Source organism: Mytilus galloprovincialis, chromosome 6, assembly GCF_965363235.1.
Source record: "Mytilus galloprovincialis chromosome 6, xbMytGall1.hap1.1, whole genome shotgun sequence".
In the NCBI taxonomy this organism is placed as follows: domain Eukaryota; kingdom Metazoa; phylum Mollusca; class Bivalvia; order Mytilida; family Mytilidae; genus Mytilus; species Mytilus galloprovincialis.
Window position 1 is genome coordinate 19,096,545 of NC_134843.1, and position 21,587 is coordinate 19,118,131.

Below are 21,587 nucleotides of genomic sequence, written 5' to 3' on the forward strand. Positions count from 1 at the left end.
ATTTCCGGATGCGGGAAGCGGGAAAATAAAAAAAATAAAAAAATTCTGTTTTGAAAAAAATAGGTGCGGGCGGGTCCGTCGAACAAGGAATCAAATTGGTGTGGCCTAATGCTAAAATTCCATCACAATTATGAATGAATACATAGATATGGCTTATATGTTATAAGACTTGTGAAGTTGTAAAACTACCATTTGTCTTTTAGCCTAGAGTTATCTAGTAAACATTTGGGTCTTGCTTAGAAATAGGATTTTGGTGTAAATGTTTCTTCAGTCAGTTAAATTTACTACTTAACTACGATGGATTGGTTTTGAACATCTATAAATACATATTCATTGCTATGATCAAGTTCTAAAAATAATAGTTTCAAATGTATACTTTTCATCAAGAAGATTCCTCACCTCTGAACAGAAGAGCTTGAGCATTGGTGTACAAGATTTGACTAAGACCACATCAAGGTCAAGGTAAGTATCCTCGTCTTCTGTTATATTACCAACAACATTAGCACATGCCTCTGTTAACTCATCGTAGTTGTCTTGTAAACAGGAGAGTTCCTGAAATCATAGTACAAACATATGTCAGTCTAGAGAAAAAAAACACTTGCCAAATTGCCAAAAGCAATCATAGTTTATTTACCACAATTACACATTAAATTGACCAATGAAATTTGTGAGTAGAAATTCTATTTTTCTCAATTTTTTGCTGAAATCATAAAGCAGTTTAAACAATTAGAAAATAAGATATAAAATGTTGCTGTCTAAATGTGATGGACTCTTGTAATATAAAAGGAAGGACTTTAGGTATCCATCCAAGACACAAAATCAGTATGTGCACACAAAAAATAAGAAAAAAAAGGAAATAATCAGTACTTTTATTGCTGTTCTTCATCTCAGTATTACATGTGAAGAAGACAGTTCTGATTGAGCCTAGTTTTTGCTTGATGGTTCAATTTTTTCTTGGGTTTTAATTTCCAAAAGTCTGCATATCTGATGAGATTTTTCCCCAAAACATCTGGTACTAAATGAAATCAATATCATTCATTTAAATACATATACAGTGTAACCTGCCCAATACAACACCTGAGTATTCCAACATCCTGCTTTATCCGACACATTTTCATGGTTCATAAAATGCCTATCCTTGCAGAAAAACCTGAGTATTCTGACAACCTGCTAAATCTGACTTTTTTTCTGGTTCCCCAGTGAGTCGGAATTAGGAAGGTTACACTGTATATACAAATCAGGAGAAAATCTACAACAGCCAAACTTACATCTCCTTTGCCTATGTCTTTTTCCTGGTCTGAACACAACCGACCTAGATCTGAGACACAATTTTCCTCTATTTCTGGGTCAAGTTCTATTTTCCTAGCTCTATTCCTCATCACTCTCTTCATCTCATGTTTACATGCTCGGGAAAGCTACAATAAAACAAAGATTCCAATTCACAAACAGACTTTCATAATACATTCAATTGTATGCTCTTGGTTTTTATGAGAAATCAAAAAGTGTAGCTTACTTTATTTTAAAAGGTTTATAAATCAGCATTAAATTAAACTCTAATCAAACATTATATTGTGTATGTCATAAAATATCCAACTAACAAAACTACTGATCATGCTGATCCAAAGAACACTTGACATTTCAAATAATTACACTAAAAAAGCAGAAAAATTTGAGAAGGAGTTTAAATTCTCAATCGATTCCCTATATAGTTATCATACTATTTTTTATCTTGAGTTTTATAGATTTCCCATTTTTCTATATAGATTTCCCACTTTTCTATTAGAAGATTTGTCACAGAGTTCCCATTCTTTATTCATTTTAGTTTCAGTAATGGAGGCTAGACTTATACATTTGCATTGATATGTAACTTGCATCATAATATATATAAATACTACAATGGATATAGTCTGCACAATTTTCACCCATTAAAAAATAGCACAGAATGGGAACACTGATTTCCCCAATCTAAGGAGAGAAGGTTTTAGCCTAATTCAACACCATACATATAAACCATTCTTATCAAATTACAACAAATTATGTATTTGTAGGCTTTAGATTCTGTTTAGAATGTTTAAAAGACAACTCTTGATTAATTTGTTGAAATTTGGATCGTGTTACGAGTAACTGAATCATTTTCTCAAGTTCAAAGTACTTGTTAAAAAATATTATTTCTATAAAAAAAAATGTACTAAAAACAAAAAGTCTTTAAGATATTGACAAGGAAAGTATTATGTGGTCAATACTCCTAAACCATTTTTTTTTTATATTAAAAATTAAATTGAGATTTTTTAAAACAATTCTTGTTATTTCTCCATGAAAATTGATTAACTACATCTGATAGACCAAAAATTTTAAAAAAAATATCTCTGACAAGAATTTTTTAACCATGACATCCCTCAAACCACATATATGTCAATTTAGTTTTGTAATAAGCTACTCTATTTTTCCCCCGTCATTCAAACCTGTTGTTGTTGGTCTCTCAAGTGCCGATATAAGCAGGACATGACGTTCTGTCCGGTCGTGTCATTTTTGGATGTTTTCTCTTGCCATTTTCCTTTATAGCCACAGTAATTCTTAGCATATTTCCGACATTTCTGGTACAGCTGATTGTCTAATCTAATTAGGCAAAATAATTTATATTTTCAAATTGTTAACTTTACCTTCCTCACCTAAAATAAATTTATCTAAAAATACATAACCATTAGGTATAGTAGCTATAAATAGTAAGAATACCTGCAAGTTACCTTTACTACATTTCATTCTGTATTTCATAGCAAAGCTCAGTAAATTGATATCTTAGTCCTGGGTTTTACAAATTATGCATTTGTAAGACTTTTAATATTTTTCTTTACATTTGAAATTAAAATTTGACAAATTTAAGTTTCCCGTAAATACAGCTCTGCTCAGAATGATTTTGTCAATTTTATCTGTTAAAACTTGCAGGTATTCTTGTCCCATTCCTGATTGGCTAAATGTACAATTATACCAAAAGCACATGCTTACTTATGCTACATAACCATCATGCTGTTATTTTGCCCAATGCTGTCACAATTATTACCTAAGACCAAATATTTTACAGGTTAGAATGCAGAAACTGCATCAGATACATCCAGATACCAAAACTGCATAAAATGTCAAAAATTTAAAGTGGGGAAAAAAGAGTTCCATATTGCAACCTCACAGAATAAACTGTCATTGTGTTTTTTCTTGAAGTGGGATTTGTCCTATGGAACTCTAGACTTAGGAAATATTGGTAAACCTTCTTCCCTTTTCTTGGTTAGACTTTTACTGTAACTAGGACTATCTATATAAGTAGGTTTAAAAGGTTTGAACAAGTTAGACATGTACACAGGTTTCTCATGCTTGTAAAAACAGTGAAAAGACAAGGCAATGCTTAGACATTTTCTTCAACCAATCCAAAGAAGTTATGTTGGTAACAAACAAAGATATCAATACAAAATACAATCATGCAACATTTTCAGACTGATAGAGTTTTGGTATCTTAATTCAATGGACAGATTAATAACTAATCAATGCACCATTTCATAATCAAAAGGAATAAGAATAACTTCTTAGTAAGTACGCCAAAATGAAAATGATGATAATAAACGTGTTGAATTTCCATTCAGACCTTTTTCACCAATTAAACCATTTTTTTTATTTTACCCATGATAAAGTCCTTTATAAAAATATAAAATAATTATTCCTTTTACTTACAAGCTAGTTTGAAACTTGTCTTAAATCAATGCACTGTAAGCACTATGGGACATATTAATGAATTTTGTAAAAAAATTGTTGAATTTTACCACTTTTGGAGTCAATTTTCCATAATTTTTTAGTCTGAAAATCATTCACACATTTTAAAACTGTTTTGTGTCTGTTGTTAAATGTCTAAGCATTGCAATTATTTTACTTATAATCTTAAAAACAAACACCCAATAGACAAGATATCATGCATATTCACAGAGAAAAGGAGGTAGATTTGTGAAGGATTAACATTTACAAGCTAAAGAAATCATGCACTGAGAAACTAGCACAAAGCATGCAAAGAAATATCAGTGTCTTAGTATAAAGTACAGTTGTAAAACTTATGAGGTAAAGATAAAGTATTAATACCATTGCCAAATGGCTTAGTAAATATTAACCTTGCAATTGTCTAACTTTTTGAATTGTTTTAATAAAACTAAATTTTAAAACCAAAATTACAAATGTAAGCATGAAGTTATCAAAACTAATCTGTTCATTTAGATACTGTAAATTCAGATATTATTGCGATGGTTTTATTATTGCAAAAAATGCCACAAGGTAATAATCGCAATAATTTAAACTCGCATTTTGAATTTTGTTTGTTTGAATTAAACAATATTTTTTTTCAATATCTAAAAGGTAAAATTCACATTTATGTCTAAAATGACAAAATCGCAATAATAAATGTCACAATAATTTCTTAATTTACTAAAGTTTTGGTTTATAATCTTTACTGTGAAAACTAGTTCAATAATACCCTCTACTGTTATCTAGATTTGATTGATTTGTGATGTACAGTTTTTGATGTACTATATATTTATATACACTGATATTCTCTGCGGACAGAACACGAGGAGGAAGTGGTTATGAACTTTGAGTCTCACCTGGTTATTAGGGTCTTCAGATTTCATGTGTCTATATAGACAGGGTAAAACTAATCCCCAGTTGTCAACATTAGTGGATTTCTGATCATTCCAATGAGGAGAAGCTTTGCAATGGGTCTTGGCATTTTCATGACAGTGTTTGAAAAGGTTAGCATCTAATCTGTAATAAAAGGGCTTTCAGGTTTCTCTAATAAGCAAGATATACATTACAACTTTTGCTAGTACCAGAGTTTGCAAGATGTGCTTGCAGCATTGCATAAAGCTAAATTTGTGGGTAGACTTTATTTGTGTTTAAATATCTAGATAGATGTGTCATCATTAAAATAAAACAAAATTTAAACTGACATTTCTGACTCGATTTCAATTTTGAATTTAATCATAGATTTCACTCTGAATTGAATGTGGACTATCAGGGAGTAATAATACCATTATTCTCTGATACAAAGCATTGTAATACTAAAAGAAATGACCATTATTAATACATATGAAGTTAATTCCAGAAAAAGGCAAATTCTGAGCAAAATTTCAAATTTTCAAAATGATATTTTGTTATTTTTTTCTTTATTCCAAAAGGTCATTCATACTGGCCTAACAGGATTCAAGATATATTTGCAACTAAAGACTAAGGTTCATGAAATTTTATTTCATTTAGTCAGTATAGTGTTTCAGAATTTGCCATTTAGAGATCTGCATCTAGGGCAACTTAACATTGGAATAAACATGATAAAAGAAGCAAAAAAAAAGCATATCCAAAGAAAAAATGTTTCCTTCAAAGCTTGTTGCAGCTCACTACTTTAAGGATCTATTTGAAATGAATGTGTATAAAAATTCTAAAATAAATAATGATAATGTTTTTATGATTTGAATGCACCTCATATTAATAGAGCTGTATTGGGGGGATTCAAACCAAGCTTTATAAATAGCACATTAATTTCAATTTAAAAACTGAATGGGTAACGGTCTTCAAATGCCTATATATTTCGTTTGAAATAGCCATTACCAGGGCTAGAATGCCAATGTTGTGCAGTATGTAATTGTAATGAAGCTGATATATGTGTATAAGACATACCTAGTTTTAGAAAATAATTGATTTCATTAATTCTACAATTTGAAATGTCTTATATTGGAATACTTTCAATGGATAAAACTGACTGACTTGTTTATATGCTACATATGCTATTAATTAATTCAAATTAGGCCATTATAACTTACTGTGGATTCAATTATTTTTGTTTGAACAAATTTTCTTAGATTGAAAAAATTGTGTTGACTTGAATACTGTAAAAGCAGAAATTTTCGTGGAGGATTTAATTTTGCTTATTTCCTGGAAAGAATATATCCATGAAATAAAAAAAACCAACAAAATTTAACCTGCATATAACATCACTTCTATTTACTGAAAACCTTGAAATTAAATCCCCATGAAATCTTAGAAAGAGACAAACCCACGAAATTTAAACGCACCAAAAATAAATGTTTCTACAGTAGTTGTAGCATGTGCATAGTGCATTCAAGAATATAGAAAATTTGTACATCTATGAACATTGAAAATTTGTAACCAATGACAAATAATGAATCCAAAGTATTACCTAGATTTGCATCTTAATTTTTTAATGACAGAATAAAAGTATGTAGTTTTGTTAAAATGACAATCTAGGAATATTTATAAAGGTCTTATTAACCCACTGCAATAAATAATCAACTGTATGCATATTGGTATATCTAAGATGTTCTTTCAGGTACATATATAAATGAAAAAAATATCTAAATAAACAAGCAAAATGATGCTTTATTGCGAAATAAGAGCAAAACGTTTTTTTTTTTATATTTCTCTGTTCATTTTAACTATGCAGGCTTTTAGCCATTATCAAATTGCATTAGTTAATTATATACCTATATGCAAATCAGTCTGAGAAATCCAATATGACAGCAATATCAAAGTCATGGATTTCACAGGCTGCTACAGCAGGGTTGAGTTCAATATCGTAGCAGCTATGTAGCTGCTATCAATATCTATGTAACAACTAGTATATAGCTACACGTTCAATAGTCAAAATCTACGTAACCGCTACGATATTAACGCAACCCAGATATTTTATACCCTGTTGTAGATAATTAAGATTATGTGCATTTTATTAATTATAAGTGTTTAACATGTGTACATGTCAAGTTCAGAAGGTTTTAACAGCTGAGAAATTTGCATAAATTTGCATTTTTGGCATTAGGTGTTGAATTTGCCAGATAACTTGATGAATTAGATAATTACAAAAACCTTGTGAATTTCAAGCATGATTAAATACAAATTACAACCCTTCAATTTGTAAATTATCTTTGAAGGACATTATCTTGTTATAAATCAAACTGTAACAGCCAACACTAATAATTAAAAATATTTTGATTTAATAACCATTTCTATTTAATTCTGTAATATGACATTCTAATGATCTTGTATATATATGTCATAACCAAAACTTTTATAAGTATAACACATGAATATAATATATCAATATAAATCAGTATTAATCAATAAAATATTTTTTAAATTAAAATAAATGTTTAAGCCACACTTTTTACAGTTCAGCTCTGTATCATACAACATGGATTGCTTTTTCTTTGATAGTATGTTAACATAACAGTCACTTTTTAGCTCACCTGACCCAAAGGGCCAAGTGAGCTTTTCTCATCACTTTGCGTCCGGTGTCCGTCGTCTGGCGTTAGCTTTTACAAAAATCTTCTCCTCTGAAACTACTGGGCCAAATCAAACCAAACTTGGCCACAATCATCATTTGGGTATCTAATTTAAAAAATGTGTGGCGTGACCCGGTCAACCAACCAAGATGGCCGCCACGGCTAAAAATAGAACATAGGGGTAAAATGCAGTTTTTGGCTTATAACTCAAAAACCAAAGCATTTAGAGCAAATCTGACATGGGGGTAAAAATGTTTATCAGGTCAAGATCTATCTGCCCTGAAATTTTCAGATGAATCGGTCAATCGGTTGTTGGGTTGCTGCCCCTGAATTGGTAATTTTGAGGAAATTTTGCTGTTTTTGGTAATTATCTTGAATATTATTATAGATAGAGATAAACTGTAAACAGCAATAATGTTCAGCAAAGTAAGATCTACAAATAAATCAACATGACCAAAATGGTCAGTTGACCCTTTTAGGAGTTATTGCCCTTTATAGTCAATTTTTAACCATTTTTCGTAAATTAAAGTAATCTTTTACAAAAATCTTCTCCTCTGAAACTACTGGGCCAAATTAATCCAAACTTGGCCATAATCATCTTTGGGGTATCTAGTTTAAAAAATGTGTGGCGTGACTTAGTCAACCAACCAAGATGGCCGCCACGGCTAAAAATAGAACATAGGGCTAAAATGCAGTTTTTGGCTTATAACTCAAAAACCAAAGCATTTTGAGGAAATCTGAAATGGGGTAAAAATGTTTATCAGGTCAAGATCTATCTGCCCTGAAATTTTCAGATGAATCGGTCAATTGGTTGTTGGGTTGCTGCCCCTGAATTGGTAATTTTGAGGAAATTTTGCTGTTTTTGGTTATTATCTTGAATATTATTATAGATAGAGATAAACTGTAAACATCAATAATGTTCAGCAAAGTTAGATTTACAAATAAGTCAACATGACCGAAATGGTCAGTTGACCCCTTTAGGAGTTATTGCCCTTTATAGTCAATTTTTAACCATTTTTCATAAATCTAAGTAATCTTTTACAAAATCTCCACTGAAACTACTAGGCCACAATCATCTTTGGGGTATCTAGTTTGAAAAATGTGTCCGATGACCTGGCCATTCAACCAAGATGGCCGCCACGGCTAAAAATAGAACATAGGGGTAAAATGCAGTTTTTGGCTTATAACTATGAAACCAAAGCATTTAGAGCAAATCTGACATGAAGTTAAATTGTTAATCAAGTCAATATTTATCTGCCCTGAATTTTTCAGATAAATTGGACAACTGGTTGTTGGGTTGCTGCACTCCAATTGGTAATTTTTAAAGAAATTTTGTCGTTTTTGGTTATCTTGAATACTATTATAGATAGCGATAAACTGTAAACAGCAATAATGTTCAGCAAAGTAAGATCTACAAATAAGTCAACATGACCTAAATGGTCAATTGACCCCTTAAGGAGTTATTGCCCTTTATTGTCAATTTTTAACAATTTTCATTAATTTGGGAAATTTATGTAAATTTTTACCAAATATAGTTCTCTGTTACTAATGGGCAAAGTTCATTATAGATATAATTGTAAGAAGCAAAATCGTTCAGTAAAGTAAGAACTTCAAACACATCACCATCACCAAAATACAATTTTGTCATGAATCCATTTGTGTCCTTTGTTTGATATGCACATAGACCAAGGTGAGCGACACAGGCTCTTTAGAGCCTCTAGTTCTTTTTTTCATAGGTTCAATTAAAGAGGAACTTTATGAATTTTTATAAAACCTTTATACCATTACTTTCTAAATACTATTGTTAAGAACCATTTTTCAAAGTTAATGAGTTGACCAAAATCTCCACAACACTATCATTTTATAAAACAACCAAAATTTTATGTGTAGGTCTTTTTGAAGAAGATGTTTTGATTTGTAACATTAATCATGAAGATGTCTTTGTTTTGTTCTATCTTGAAAGTTTCATTGACAGAAATTAAAGACTGTCATACAAGGTTTGTTGTAGTAAGATTTATAATACTTTCATGCTTTTTCTCTCATTCTATTGGTTGATTGATTGATTATTGGTGTATAAACGCCACTTTTAAATGTCAATTTTGTGCTATTTCTTTAGTCAATTTTTATGGGTGGAGGAAGCTGCAGTGCCTCAGAGAAAACCATGGACTCATTTCTGTTGGTCCTGGTTCATTGATTGTTTTATTCATGGAACCTATACAACAAGGATCTTACCTCCAATCTCTCATAACAAAGTATTGTATCTCCATCAGTCTTTCTTCACATTCGTCTGTCATAACATCATCATCTATCTTTTCCATCAGACAATTCAATATTCTGTAAAGTAAAATCTATCTTTCAATTTCCATCAGATATTTTTTAATATTCTGATAAACGAAATTCATCTCTTCCATCAGACAATTTAATATCCTTAAATTAAAATCTATCTTATCTATCAAACAATTTAATATTCTGTAAAATTAAATCTATCTTTTTCATCAAACAATTCAATATTCTACAGAATTAAATACATTCTTTGTACACATTTTGAGACAATGATATTTTTATATGTAGTGGGTCTCATTGGGGTCTAAGCGTTACGCTGGATTGTCGATTTTTTTAAGCGTGACACGTGAAAGTCAAATTAATGTGTCATGAAAACGGAAAATGAAGTCCAGCGGGACACAGGAAATTACAAAAAAATGATAATTGCTTATACACATAGTGTAAGCGGGATACCGGAATTTGACAAAACAGTAAGCGGGATCTGGGATCAGAACCCCCCACTGAGACCACTTATGTACACATGCTATTTCATATCTGATATTAGTCTTAGTTAGGTTTTTTTAGTTAAACCAAATGCAGTGAAAATGCAGGCAGTGGCAGATCCATTGGGCAGGGTCTGTAATTGACACTCCCCCCCTTTATTTTTGTATTTTGGACTATCAGTGCATTTGAATGGAACACCCCTTTTGAAAATGGCTGGATGGCAAAACTTTGATGCAGTACAAATATTCTTCATGGGACAAAGACAAAACAATTATTATAAGTCATTTCAGGTGGGGATTTTTTTGGGGGCATCTCATTTGCATTTTAAAAATCTCAGTTCTTTGATAAGCTTTTATTACAGTATTACATCCTCCTCAAAATAAGTGGATATCTTAGTTTTTATTGTGTTGAAAGTAAAGTACTCTGAAACAAACCTGGCATCTCCTGCCTGAATGTTTCTACATGCTGTTTGTACAACTGGCATGCAAGCTTTCATGAGAACTTTGTCCATCTGGAAGTTACTGCCAACATCAGCTTCTAATAATAAATCTTCTACCTGTTAAAAACAATGTGTGAACTTGCTTATTATCAATATATATATATTTAATATATGTTAATTTCACGGAAAACTTATGAGGATTTTTTTAACAAAAAAAATATTCACAGCACTCTTTTAAAGATGGTTTATACTGAAGAAATAATTTCACTCAGCCAAAAAATGGGGAATGTGTCCATGGGATAAAGATGATTCTCCATCTTACATATATCATATAAAGTTGTAAAGAAACATAACTGAAGAAATGTAAAATTGATGATACCCAAATTTTTACTTAATCTGTGTTTTGTGGTAATGAGCATTGGTATAAGTTTCAGAACATTTAGTTGAGGCAAACTCAAGTTAAGAGAACAGAAACAAAACAAGAGGCTCTCAAGAGCCTGAATCGCTCACCTTAATTCTTTTGGTTAAATCTCTCATCAATGATTATTTTGGCTTTTCAATTTATTTAAATGTTTTTTGGATCGTCCTATTTTCTTCAAAAGCCAAAAAAAATAATCATTTTCTCCTATGTTCTATTTTAGCCATAGGAGCTATGTTTCTTGACATACAAGGAAATAAAATATAAAATTTACACTAGATACTCTGAAACTCATTTAGCCTAAGTTTGGCTGAAATTGATACAGCAGTTTCAAAGGAGAAGATTTTTTAAAGTAAGTCAACATGATGAACAAATTGTGAAAAAAGTCTTTAAAGGGCAATAACTCCTTAAGGGGTCAATTGACAATTTTGGTCAAATTGACTTAATTGAAGATCTTACTTTGCTGAACATTATTGCTGTTTACAGTTTATTTCTATCTATAATTATATTCAAGATAATAAACAAAAACAGCAAAATTTCCTTAAAATTATCAATTCAGGGGCAGCAACCCAACAACAGGTTGTCTGATTCATCTGAAAATTTCAGGGCAGATAGATCTTGACCTGATAAACAATATTATCCCATGTCAGATTTGCTCTAAATGCTTTGGTTTTTGAGTTATAAGCCAAAAACTGCATTTGACCCCTATGTTCTATTTTTAGCAATGGCGACCATGTTTGTTGATAGATCATAACTTCGGATACAATTTACAAACTAAATACCCTAAGGAACATTCAGTTAAAGTTTGGAAGTATTTGGCCCAGTAGTTTCAGAGGAGAAGATTTTTGTAAAAGATTACTAAGATTTACGAAAAATGGTTAAAAATTGACTATAAAGGGCAATAACTCCTAAAGGGGTCAACTGACCATTTCCGTCATGCTGACTTATTTGTAAATCTTACTTTGCTGAACATTATTGCTGTTTACAGTTTATCTCTATCTATAATAATATTCAAGATAATAACCAAAAACAGCAAAATTTCTTTAAAATTACCAATTCAGGGGCAGTAACCCAACAACAGGTTGTCTGATTCATCTGAAAATTTCAGGGCAGATAGATCTTGACCTGATAAACAATATTATCCCATGTCAGATTTGCTCTAAATGCTTTGGTTTTTGAGTTATAAGCCAAAAACTGCATTTGACCCCTATGTTCTATTTTTAGCAATGGCGACCATGTTTGTTGATAGATCACAACTTCTGATACAATTTACAAACTAGATACTCTAAGGAATATTCAGTTAAAGTTTGGAAGTATTTGGCCCAGTAGTTTCAGAGGAGAAGATTTTTGTAAAAGATTACTTTAATTTACGAAAAATGGTTAAAAATTGACTATAAAGGGCAATAACTCCTAAAGGGGTCAACTGACCATTTCCGTCATGTTAACTTATTTGTAAATCTTACTTTGCTGAACATTATTCCTGTTTACAGTTTATCTCTATCTATAATAATATTCAAGATAATAACCAAAAACAGCAAAATTTCCTTAAAATTACCAATTCAGGGGCAGCAACCCAACAACAGGTTGTCTGATTCATCTGAAAATTTCAGGGCAGATAGATCTTGACCTGATAAACAATATTACCCCATGTCAGATTTGCTCTAAATGCTTTGGTTTTTGAGTTATTAGCCAAAAACTGCATTTGACCCCAATGTTCTATTTTTAGCAATGGCGACCATGTTTGTTGATAGATCATAACTTCGGATACAATTTACAAACTAAATACCCTAAGGAACATTCAATTAAAGTTTGGAAGTATTTGGCCCAGTAGTTTCAGAGGAGAAGATTCTTGAAATAGTTTACGACGACAGACGACGGACGACAGACGACGGACGACGACGGACGCCAAGTGATGGCATAAGCTCACTTGTCCCTTCGGGACAGGTGAGCTAAAAATCAGCATTTTTTCAATTTGTAAATGGGCATTACTCTAGTTCAGTTACAGTGAAGCCACCAAAATTCAAACTTGATCTGTGTTTTGTGGTGATAAGCATATTGCAGTTTCATAATATTTGGTTGAGACCAACTAAATTTAGAGAAGGGAAACCAACATTGGGGCATAAAAATCAGAAGCACATCTCAGTGGGATAGCATACTGTGGATTCATCATTACTCTGTGGATACCAATTTTGTGGATTTCGTTGGTACAGGTGAACCCCTTGAATTGAATGTTAAAACAAATTTTGTATAGGTTCCTATGCAGATTATAGTAAAACCAAAAACATTTTTAAGATTCGCTAAATCCACAAAAAATAAATGAATCCACAGTAAATTATAATGACTGCTATGATCCTCCAACTTACAGCACGCTGACATTGTGCAGACATAGGCACTCTATTATCAGGGGCCTTCTTCCTAGATTTAGTCCGTGCAACATCCATTAAACAATGGACTATCGTGCCTTCCTCCAACTTGTCACTGTTACCATTGTTTTCTTTTATACAAGCTTGAATTTCATGCTCACACATAGCAATAAGTTCTGGGTTAATCTTATAATCACTCAATAATGACTGTCTCACTTCATTCATCTCTGCTAAACATTCAGGTGTAATTTTTTCATCTGGAAATGAAATCAGTACAAAATAAGTCATACTGAATTTTGCAAAACTTGTTATTGATTCATTAAGAAAATGCTTTGTTTGTTCAACAGATTAAAGTTCAGTTGGGTTTAATCAACTTCCCTATAAATCACAAAGAGTAGTTAAAATTTGAATATTTTGGCATATAGTTTGAGTTAATATGTTACAAATCTAAGATGCAAAATGCTACATTAAATCAGTTTCATTTAAATCTAATGTAGCATTCAAATTTTGTTTATCAATATATATTTCCTAATGTAATCTAACTATATACTTCTTTCTCTAAATATTGTTTGTTAGATCCAAAATACCTATACGTATGTGAGATTCCACTAGCAGTTCTAGGGTCAGGTATTTTATATTTATCTTCAAAAATTGTAAACAGCTCTGTGGAATCATGCATGTCATTTGTGATTGCAGCTATCAGTGTAAAAGTGTTATGTTGATAAAGACCAAGATAAGTAAATTACAGAGAGATAAAAACATTCTGATATCTTTTCAGCTTAGACATGGGATTTTTATTTTAATCAGATTGGACTTACAAATGTTTATCATATTTCAAGCTATGTTTTACTTCCCTTTCTCAATACCATCTGGTTGTCTGCATGTTGATATTTTACAATATCAATATGCAGATATTCTGATAATCGATTTATCAGGCTGTTTTTGTGTCTTTTGGAAGTGTTTTCTTAGTTTCACCAGCAACCGGAAGTTGACTTGATTAGTTCGGGTCAAACTTAACAATATTGGTTCAAACATTATGACATCACTGATAAGTCTGGGTCAAAGTTATTAAGGCTAGGTCAACGTGTTTGACATCACAAAGCCGTGATATGCAATTTTACAGTTGAACATAGTGATATAGACAGTTGGACAACCAATAAAAGTTAATATTAAAACAGTACAAACTCTATGTAGGGATAACTGGGATTGATATTTTTTCCTTTTCCGACAGTTCAACCTTAGTGCAAAGGACAAAATTACCAAATAACCTGTGTGATCAAAGTCATCAAACTACTTACAGGCAGAAACTTCTTTAATAGTTTGACCTTCATCTTATTTTTTTCCACAGTATCCTCCAGAAACCCTTGACCTTTATCTTTCATAATTTCACAACCACCTCCTACCTTTGAACTGTGACTTAACTTTTTTCATAGCCTCCTCCAACCTTTGACCTTGGTCTGTCTTTTTTTTTTTATCTTACCTTGTTTCATAGCATCCTACAGACAACCTTTGCCCTTATCTTACCTTGTTTCATGGCATCCTACAGACAACCTTTGACCTTTATCTTACCTTGTTTCATGGCATCCTCCAGACAACCTTTGACCTTTATCTTACCTTGTTTCATGGCATGCTCCAGACAACCTTTGACCTTTATCTTACCTTGTTTCATGGCATCCTCCAAACAAACTTTGACCTTTATCTTACCTCGTTTCATGACATCCTCCAGACAACCTTTGACCTCTATCTTACCTTGTTTCATAACATCCTCCAGACAACCTTTGACCCTTATCTTACCTTGTTTCATAGCATCCTCCAGACAACCTTTGACCATTATCTTACCTTCTTTCATAGCATTCTCCAGACAGATCAGTACAGTTGCCCTCTTGGTATCAGGATCCTTACTTTGACCATGTTGAAAACATTTAAACTGCTTTATATCATTGTGGCAGGCAACATAGAACTTTTTTTCTACTTTAACATCTTCAGCGATTTCTCTCTGTCTTCTTTGTAACTTTTCTTTACACTGAAATTGGCAATTTCTTAATTTGTCTTGTTGTTATATTTAAAGGTTACCTGTAAAAGGTTTTGCACCACAGATACAAACTGTTACCAACTTAACATTTTCTGGGAAGTAAGACTAGTTACTACTACTTATAAACCTAACAACTAAATGATAATATTTCGATTTAATAGGGACATTGATGTCAGAGTCTGCTATCGTGTATGTCATAAGAACCAAACACATCTCCATCCATGCCATTAATTTAAAAACATCTTCTTAGGGTAAATTTGAACTTCGAATGTGTTTATATCACTTGAAATCAACAAATTACACTGAAGAGAAGAAAAAGAGTTCTTTTAAAATGAACTAGTATTCTATATCAAGCCATGTTATGGTTTGTCTGAAAAGTCTTTCAGGACATCATAAAGCCATGTTCTCATGTCCTGATGTGGGGAGGGGCAGGGTGGGTCGGAGGATCCTGATCCCGAAATCCCAGGGTCCTGAATTGGAAGGAATATAAATCTTGACATCCCGAAATTCAAAAAAAGAATTCTGGGATCCCGAAATCATGAGCTTAAAAAAACCCGATCCTGACGTCCCAACAAAAAAATCCTGCTCCCCCTCTAATATGTGTATCTTCTTGTCATGCAGTAAAAAAACAGAAATAGAGTCAAAATAAGATTATTATCTTTTAAAGTTTTTGTATAATGAATGGTAAATATGACCATAATGACCTTCTGTCTTTGAATAATGGGTACACACAAATTTTGAATATTTGTACTAATCATATATAAACTAAATTTTGCTTAAACATGGATAACTTCTACATGCACAAGTACTTTTAATGCTCATACACTGCATATATGAACATGAAAATTATCATTTAATATCCATTAATTTACATGTAACAGCTGATGGTTATGTCTTAACTTCATGTAAATAATATTGTTGTTTTTTTTTTAATTTTTATTTCCTAGTGTATAATATATGCTTGTTTCTTAATCTTTCACAGTAAATTATGCTTAGAATTTAACAAATAATAATAGAACAAATATATCAATGATAATCATAAAGACCATCAAGTCCAAACAGGTTTCATCTCTATGAATGTCAGCGAAAACATTGCATTTCCTACTTTTTGTTAAATCAATTAGATAATTACCAAGTAGATAATTTCAGTTAAGTAATTTTTGTATTCAAACAACACAAGTAATGGCAGTAACTGAATGCAGTCAATTATTTGGCATTTACAGGACCGAATTGATGATTCTTCAAATTTTTCTAAGGAATATATTTCCAAGTTTACAAAAATCAACAAGACCATTTATATTTTTCAGGACATGTCCTGTTGGTCCTGCCCTTATTTTGAGGACTGTGAGTCAGAGTTGACACTCTTCTGTGACATTATTGTGCAGCACTCACTGTATTGTGAACTATATCAAGAGCAAATTAGTCATGTTTCATATAATATGTATTTACTAAATAAAATCAAACGACCTAGAATTTTACTTCTTGACCAATATTGTAACATTGATCTTTTTCCTCCATACCAATGGGACTGTTGTCAAATTATTTCATAAATGAATTTAAAGCATTTATATGAAGATAACATCAGTTTATAGTTTTTCAATTGATAATTAATTTCAGTAAATTCAGACTTAAATACCTGTATTGGCATGGCTGGGTCCATCTTATTTTTAAACAAACATTCGTAAACTCTTCCGTTGCCTGCTGGTGTCTTTGGACAGAAATGTTCCCTGGCATCCCGACATGCATAATATAAAGGTCTATCCATGTGATAGTCATCTGACTGTAGTTCAGCCACTCGTAGAAGCTGATGTTTACAATGTTGTGATAGTTTAGTTATGTTCCTCACCAGACATTCAAGTACAGCTCCTTGTCTGTGTACAGAGTCCTATTAATTATATTTATTTTATCAATTATAATGTTATACTGATTGTTTACTGGAAGGAAACAATATGTATTCATTTACATTAAAATTAGACAAATAAAATATATAAAACATACAGAAATTAGAAGAAACTAAACAAGAATTCATCATGAACTAGATTTTAACTAGATTTTCTATCCCAGGAATAGATTATTTTAGCTGTTAATGGCAAAACCATTTTGAAATTTAGATCCTCAATGCTCATCAACTTTGAAAAAAAAATTAAGCCTTGTTTCTTTCATGAGTTTATCAATACTGCCATTAATTTTGAAGTTTGCTGATCTGATTTCTTGCCCATAACAAACAATTGTCTTACAATTGTCATCAATTTTTTTTATCATAATTGTAATTATAATATTCTGGTTTGGACCATAATTGGGGAAAAATTGTGCCATATGGTGTCAAGTTCAAATAAAATGTAATGCCATATAACAAACTTTCTTGGAGAACGAATTCCTGCTACTACAGTAAATACTATAAGATTTTTATCAATCTGATCAAACCAATGCTCTCGGCATCATCAATGTCCACAAGTTGTGAAACAAAACCATATCTAATCTATAAACAATTATGAAATTTAATTTTTACATCTTTTTACAAGTAACAAATAAAAACTTTTTGTTCACTGATATGTTTTATATTTGTTTGTGAAATAGTGTGTCTTTTTGTCACGTTAGATCTATAATTCCATGTTCATCATATTCTTCTATAATTCCTTTTCCTCATATTTTTTAAGTTTTACCTCTTTTTCTACAGTTTCTAATCTACCACATGTAAACCTCTGGATATCATCGTGACATGCATCAGCGAACTTGTATATCAACGTGTAGTCGCTGAAGACAATTTTGGACATTTTTTCTAGGTATCTTCTACATTCTTTGACTTTAACCAACTGGTAATTGTCAACCAGACATGGAATTATCTGTCCACTACCCTTTTGCAATTGATTGCACTCGTCCATCTGAAAATATACAAAATCATAGATTCTAATTTTACCAATTACTGCTGAAAATATACAAAATCATAGATTCTAATTTCAACAACTACTGTGGAAATATACAAAATCATAGATTCTAATTTTACCAATTACTGCTGAAAATATACAAAATCATAGATTCTGATTTCACCAACTACTGTGGAAATATACAAAATCATAAATTCTAATTTCACCAACTACTGTGGATATATACAAAATCGTAGATTTTAATTTCACCAACTACTGTGGAAATATACAAAATCATAGATTCCAATTTCACCAACTACTGTGGAAATATACAAAATCATAGATTCCAATTTCACCAACTACTGTGGAAATATACAAAATCATAGATTCTAATTTCACCAACTACTGTGGAAATATACAAAATCATAGATTCCAATTTCACCAACTACTGTGGAAATATACAAAATCATAGATTCTAATTTCACCAACTACTGTGGAAATATACAAAATCATAGATTCTAATTTCACAAACTTACTGCTGAAATACACAAGATCATAGATTCATGTTACAAATGTGTTAGCAGGATTATATGGTGGAATGGATAATGAACTTACAGATTCAAACTGCCATCTAAAGTGCAATCAAGTTGATTTCATGAAATTTATTCTTGGTTGTGAATTTTTATTCCTGACGTAAACCTTTGATATAAATTTCATAAATGTCTTGCAAGAATTGTACACTTGAGATTGCTTACAATGTCATTTTCTATAGAATAAACATTTCTATGGGACATAACTCTTGTAAAAATAATTCATCAGTGCTGATTTAAGAACACATTTGAAACATTGCTGATATAAACCTAATACATCAATTTCATATATTTCTTGAAAAAAAATGTACACTTGAGAGTGCTACCAACTTTTTTATATGGATTTTAAATTTCTAAGGGACAGAACTCCTGCAATTATAGTTGATTTGTCAGGCATTGGTGGTGTTTACCTTGGATATAAATTTTAGAAATATCTGGCAATGATTGTACACTTAAGAGCACTTTAACAATGCAATTTTCTAATGAATTTTTATTTCTAAGGAAAATAACTCCTGTGAAATATAATTGATCAGTGCTGATTTTCAAATTTGTTTAAAACCTTCAATCTTCAATATAAATTTCATAACAATTCTACACGAAATAGAGCCTATAGAGTGCTTACAATGCAATTTTCCAAATACTTTAAAATTTCAATGATCTTAATTCATTTTTAAATGGTTGTTATAACTGATTTTCAAATCTGTACAAGACATTACTAATATAAAACTTTCATATTAACTTCATAAAAATCTGTAATGTATTGTATATGTGAGAGCGCTTAGAATATATGATTAACAGACAGACAGACACCCAGTATTATCATGTCATAAGTCAGTCAGATGGACCACATCGTCATATTTTATATGTACACTTAAAAATCATTCAATATAAATGACCAATGTTTATAATATCTGATGAACAGACTTGACCACTAAAATTGAACTTTGACCAATGAACCCTGCCAGATGGACATGTGGACATGTACACGTACATTACAATCTTTCCAGGTATGATCAATACATAGTTGGTCAATAAAAGAACAGTCATTCAAACAAATTTATACCACCTGCTGTTCAATTCTAGGAAACAAATTTATTGATTAAATGTAGTTGTCACTGACTTTACATATATGCTCTTAAACATTTTCCTGTATGTGGTTTTAACTCATGTAAAATTGTATTTAATTTGTTTTTATCCCACAATTTAACATTTACAATTTATAATATCATTTCAAGATGTTGCCAATTTTTCATAAAAAGAAACAATAAATGACCACGACTTAGACTAAATTTTACCTTGGTTTACATCATCTGATAAAGCCAAATGAGTGGAAAGAATAATTTTTCTTCATTTAGGGGTAGCAAATCTCCAATCACAAATCACTGGAAAACGTAATTAGTGAAAAGATAAGAACACAGGAGACTGCTTATGTATTTTCATTGTGTTCCCCCCACCCCCTAATTGTGAATAGAATTAACGGATTGCTGTTTACCATCCAGAGTACTTGCATATTCAGGAAGAGAGCGTGATAACAGGATATGAATATGAACCCTCAGTTGTACTACATCATGTACTACTAAACACAAGTGTTATAAAAATAAGAAGATGTGGTTTGATTGCCTATATTAGATAACTAGTGTTATAAAAATAAGATGTGGTTTGATTGCCAATATTAGATAACTCTCTTGCCTGACATCAAATAAAATAAGTGTTTACAACTATAGGTAGCTGTACAGCCTTCAACAATGAACAAAACACAAACTGCATAGTCAGCTATAAAAGCACCCTAAATGACATACAAGAAAGCAAACAGCCTAACTACATCACAAGGTAACAGTACATCACATTATTGTTTCTTCAAGTGAGAGAAATATAGATTCCTACACTGCAACAAGTGTATTACGATATTTCTTCACTCGAGACAGTTAAATTTTATTATTTAAAGCGCGAGGCTTGACGAGCACTTTAAATAACTAAAATTTAACTGTCGAGAATGGAGAAATATCGTAATACACGAGTTATAGTGTCGGAATCTGTTTCTCTAATATGATTTTTATCCTTCTTTTTCAAAGATTTCAGAAACTTGTGTTCTTTTACGCGACATCATCAGGCATTGCCGCCTATTTTTATGGCGTCACAATAGGAAAATTCAGAAGAAAACAAAGCATTTAGACGTCATAATCAATTTCGACTAATTATTTGCCGAGAACAGATTTTTCACTAGTGAGGAGAAATATTTTTCTCACACCGGTCAGGAAATGTGAAAATAGCACAAAAATTAGAGAACATCATTTTTATAATGTAAAGTAAAGTAAAAGCATAATGATAACTTCTTTTGTTTCTTCCTAAGAAGATCCTGTATGAAGTCAGCCTCATAAGAATAAGGGAACAAGTCGGCAAGAAAAGGAGCACAGTTAGTTTCCATTGGAATGCCGGTAGTTTGTTGAAAAAAACCATCCACCAAACATAACAAATATATTACTTATTCAATCCTAATGTTTTGTAGTTATTTATAATTTTGATAATATATTTTTACCTGAGGCAAATCTTCCTTACAAACATCATTTGCAACCATTTCAAATCTGTCATCTTTAGTCAAATTTTTCTTATAATTCCAAAGAAGCTGAAACGAAATGTAAAATAAATTGAAAGAATACAAATTATATATAAACTAATAAATATTTGTGAACTTATATAATGTATGTTATCATACATGTCCCTTTCTTAAATTAAAAAAAGTTGAGTCTACTTAAATGAATTGTGCCACTGTCACCTGAAATCTCTCTCATGCACATG

General features: G+C 31.3%; 1 protein-coding gene across 4 annotated transcripts in view; it reads right to left on the reverse strand.

Moving 5' to 3' along the window:
- LOC143079132 (Golgi apparatus protein 1-like) overlaps positions 1-21,587 on the reverse strand; it is a 46,196-nt gene that overhangs the window by 15,876 nt on the left and 8,733 nt on the right. For 2 of the 4 annotated variants that reach the window (XM_076254327.1, XM_076254329.1), the window contains exons 3-12: positions 21,328-21,414; positions 18,001-18,219; positions 16,974-17,222; positions 15,145-15,328; positions 13,306-13,562; positions 10,520-10,641; positions 9,552-9,653; positions 2,463-2,616; positions 1,269-1,415; positions 400-552 (exon numbers count right to left, since the gene is read on the reverse strand). In XM_076254327.1, coding sequence (XP_076110442.1) covers positions 400-552; positions 1,269-1,415; positions 2,463-2,616; positions 9,552-9,653; positions 10,520-10,641; positions 13,306-13,562; positions 15,145-15,328; positions 16,974-17,222; positions 18,001-18,219; positions 21,328-21,414 — 1,674 coding nt within the window. Of the gene's footprint in view, positions 1-399; positions 553-1,268; positions 1,416-2,462; positions 2,617-4,631; positions 4,792-9,551; positions 9,654-10,519; positions 10,642-13,305; positions 13,563-15,144; positions 15,329-16,973; positions 17,223-18,000; positions 18,220-21,327; positions 21,415-21,587 lie in introns of all 4 variants that reach the window. The other 2 variants (XM_076254326.1, XM_076254328.1) reach the window with 1 other exon arrangement.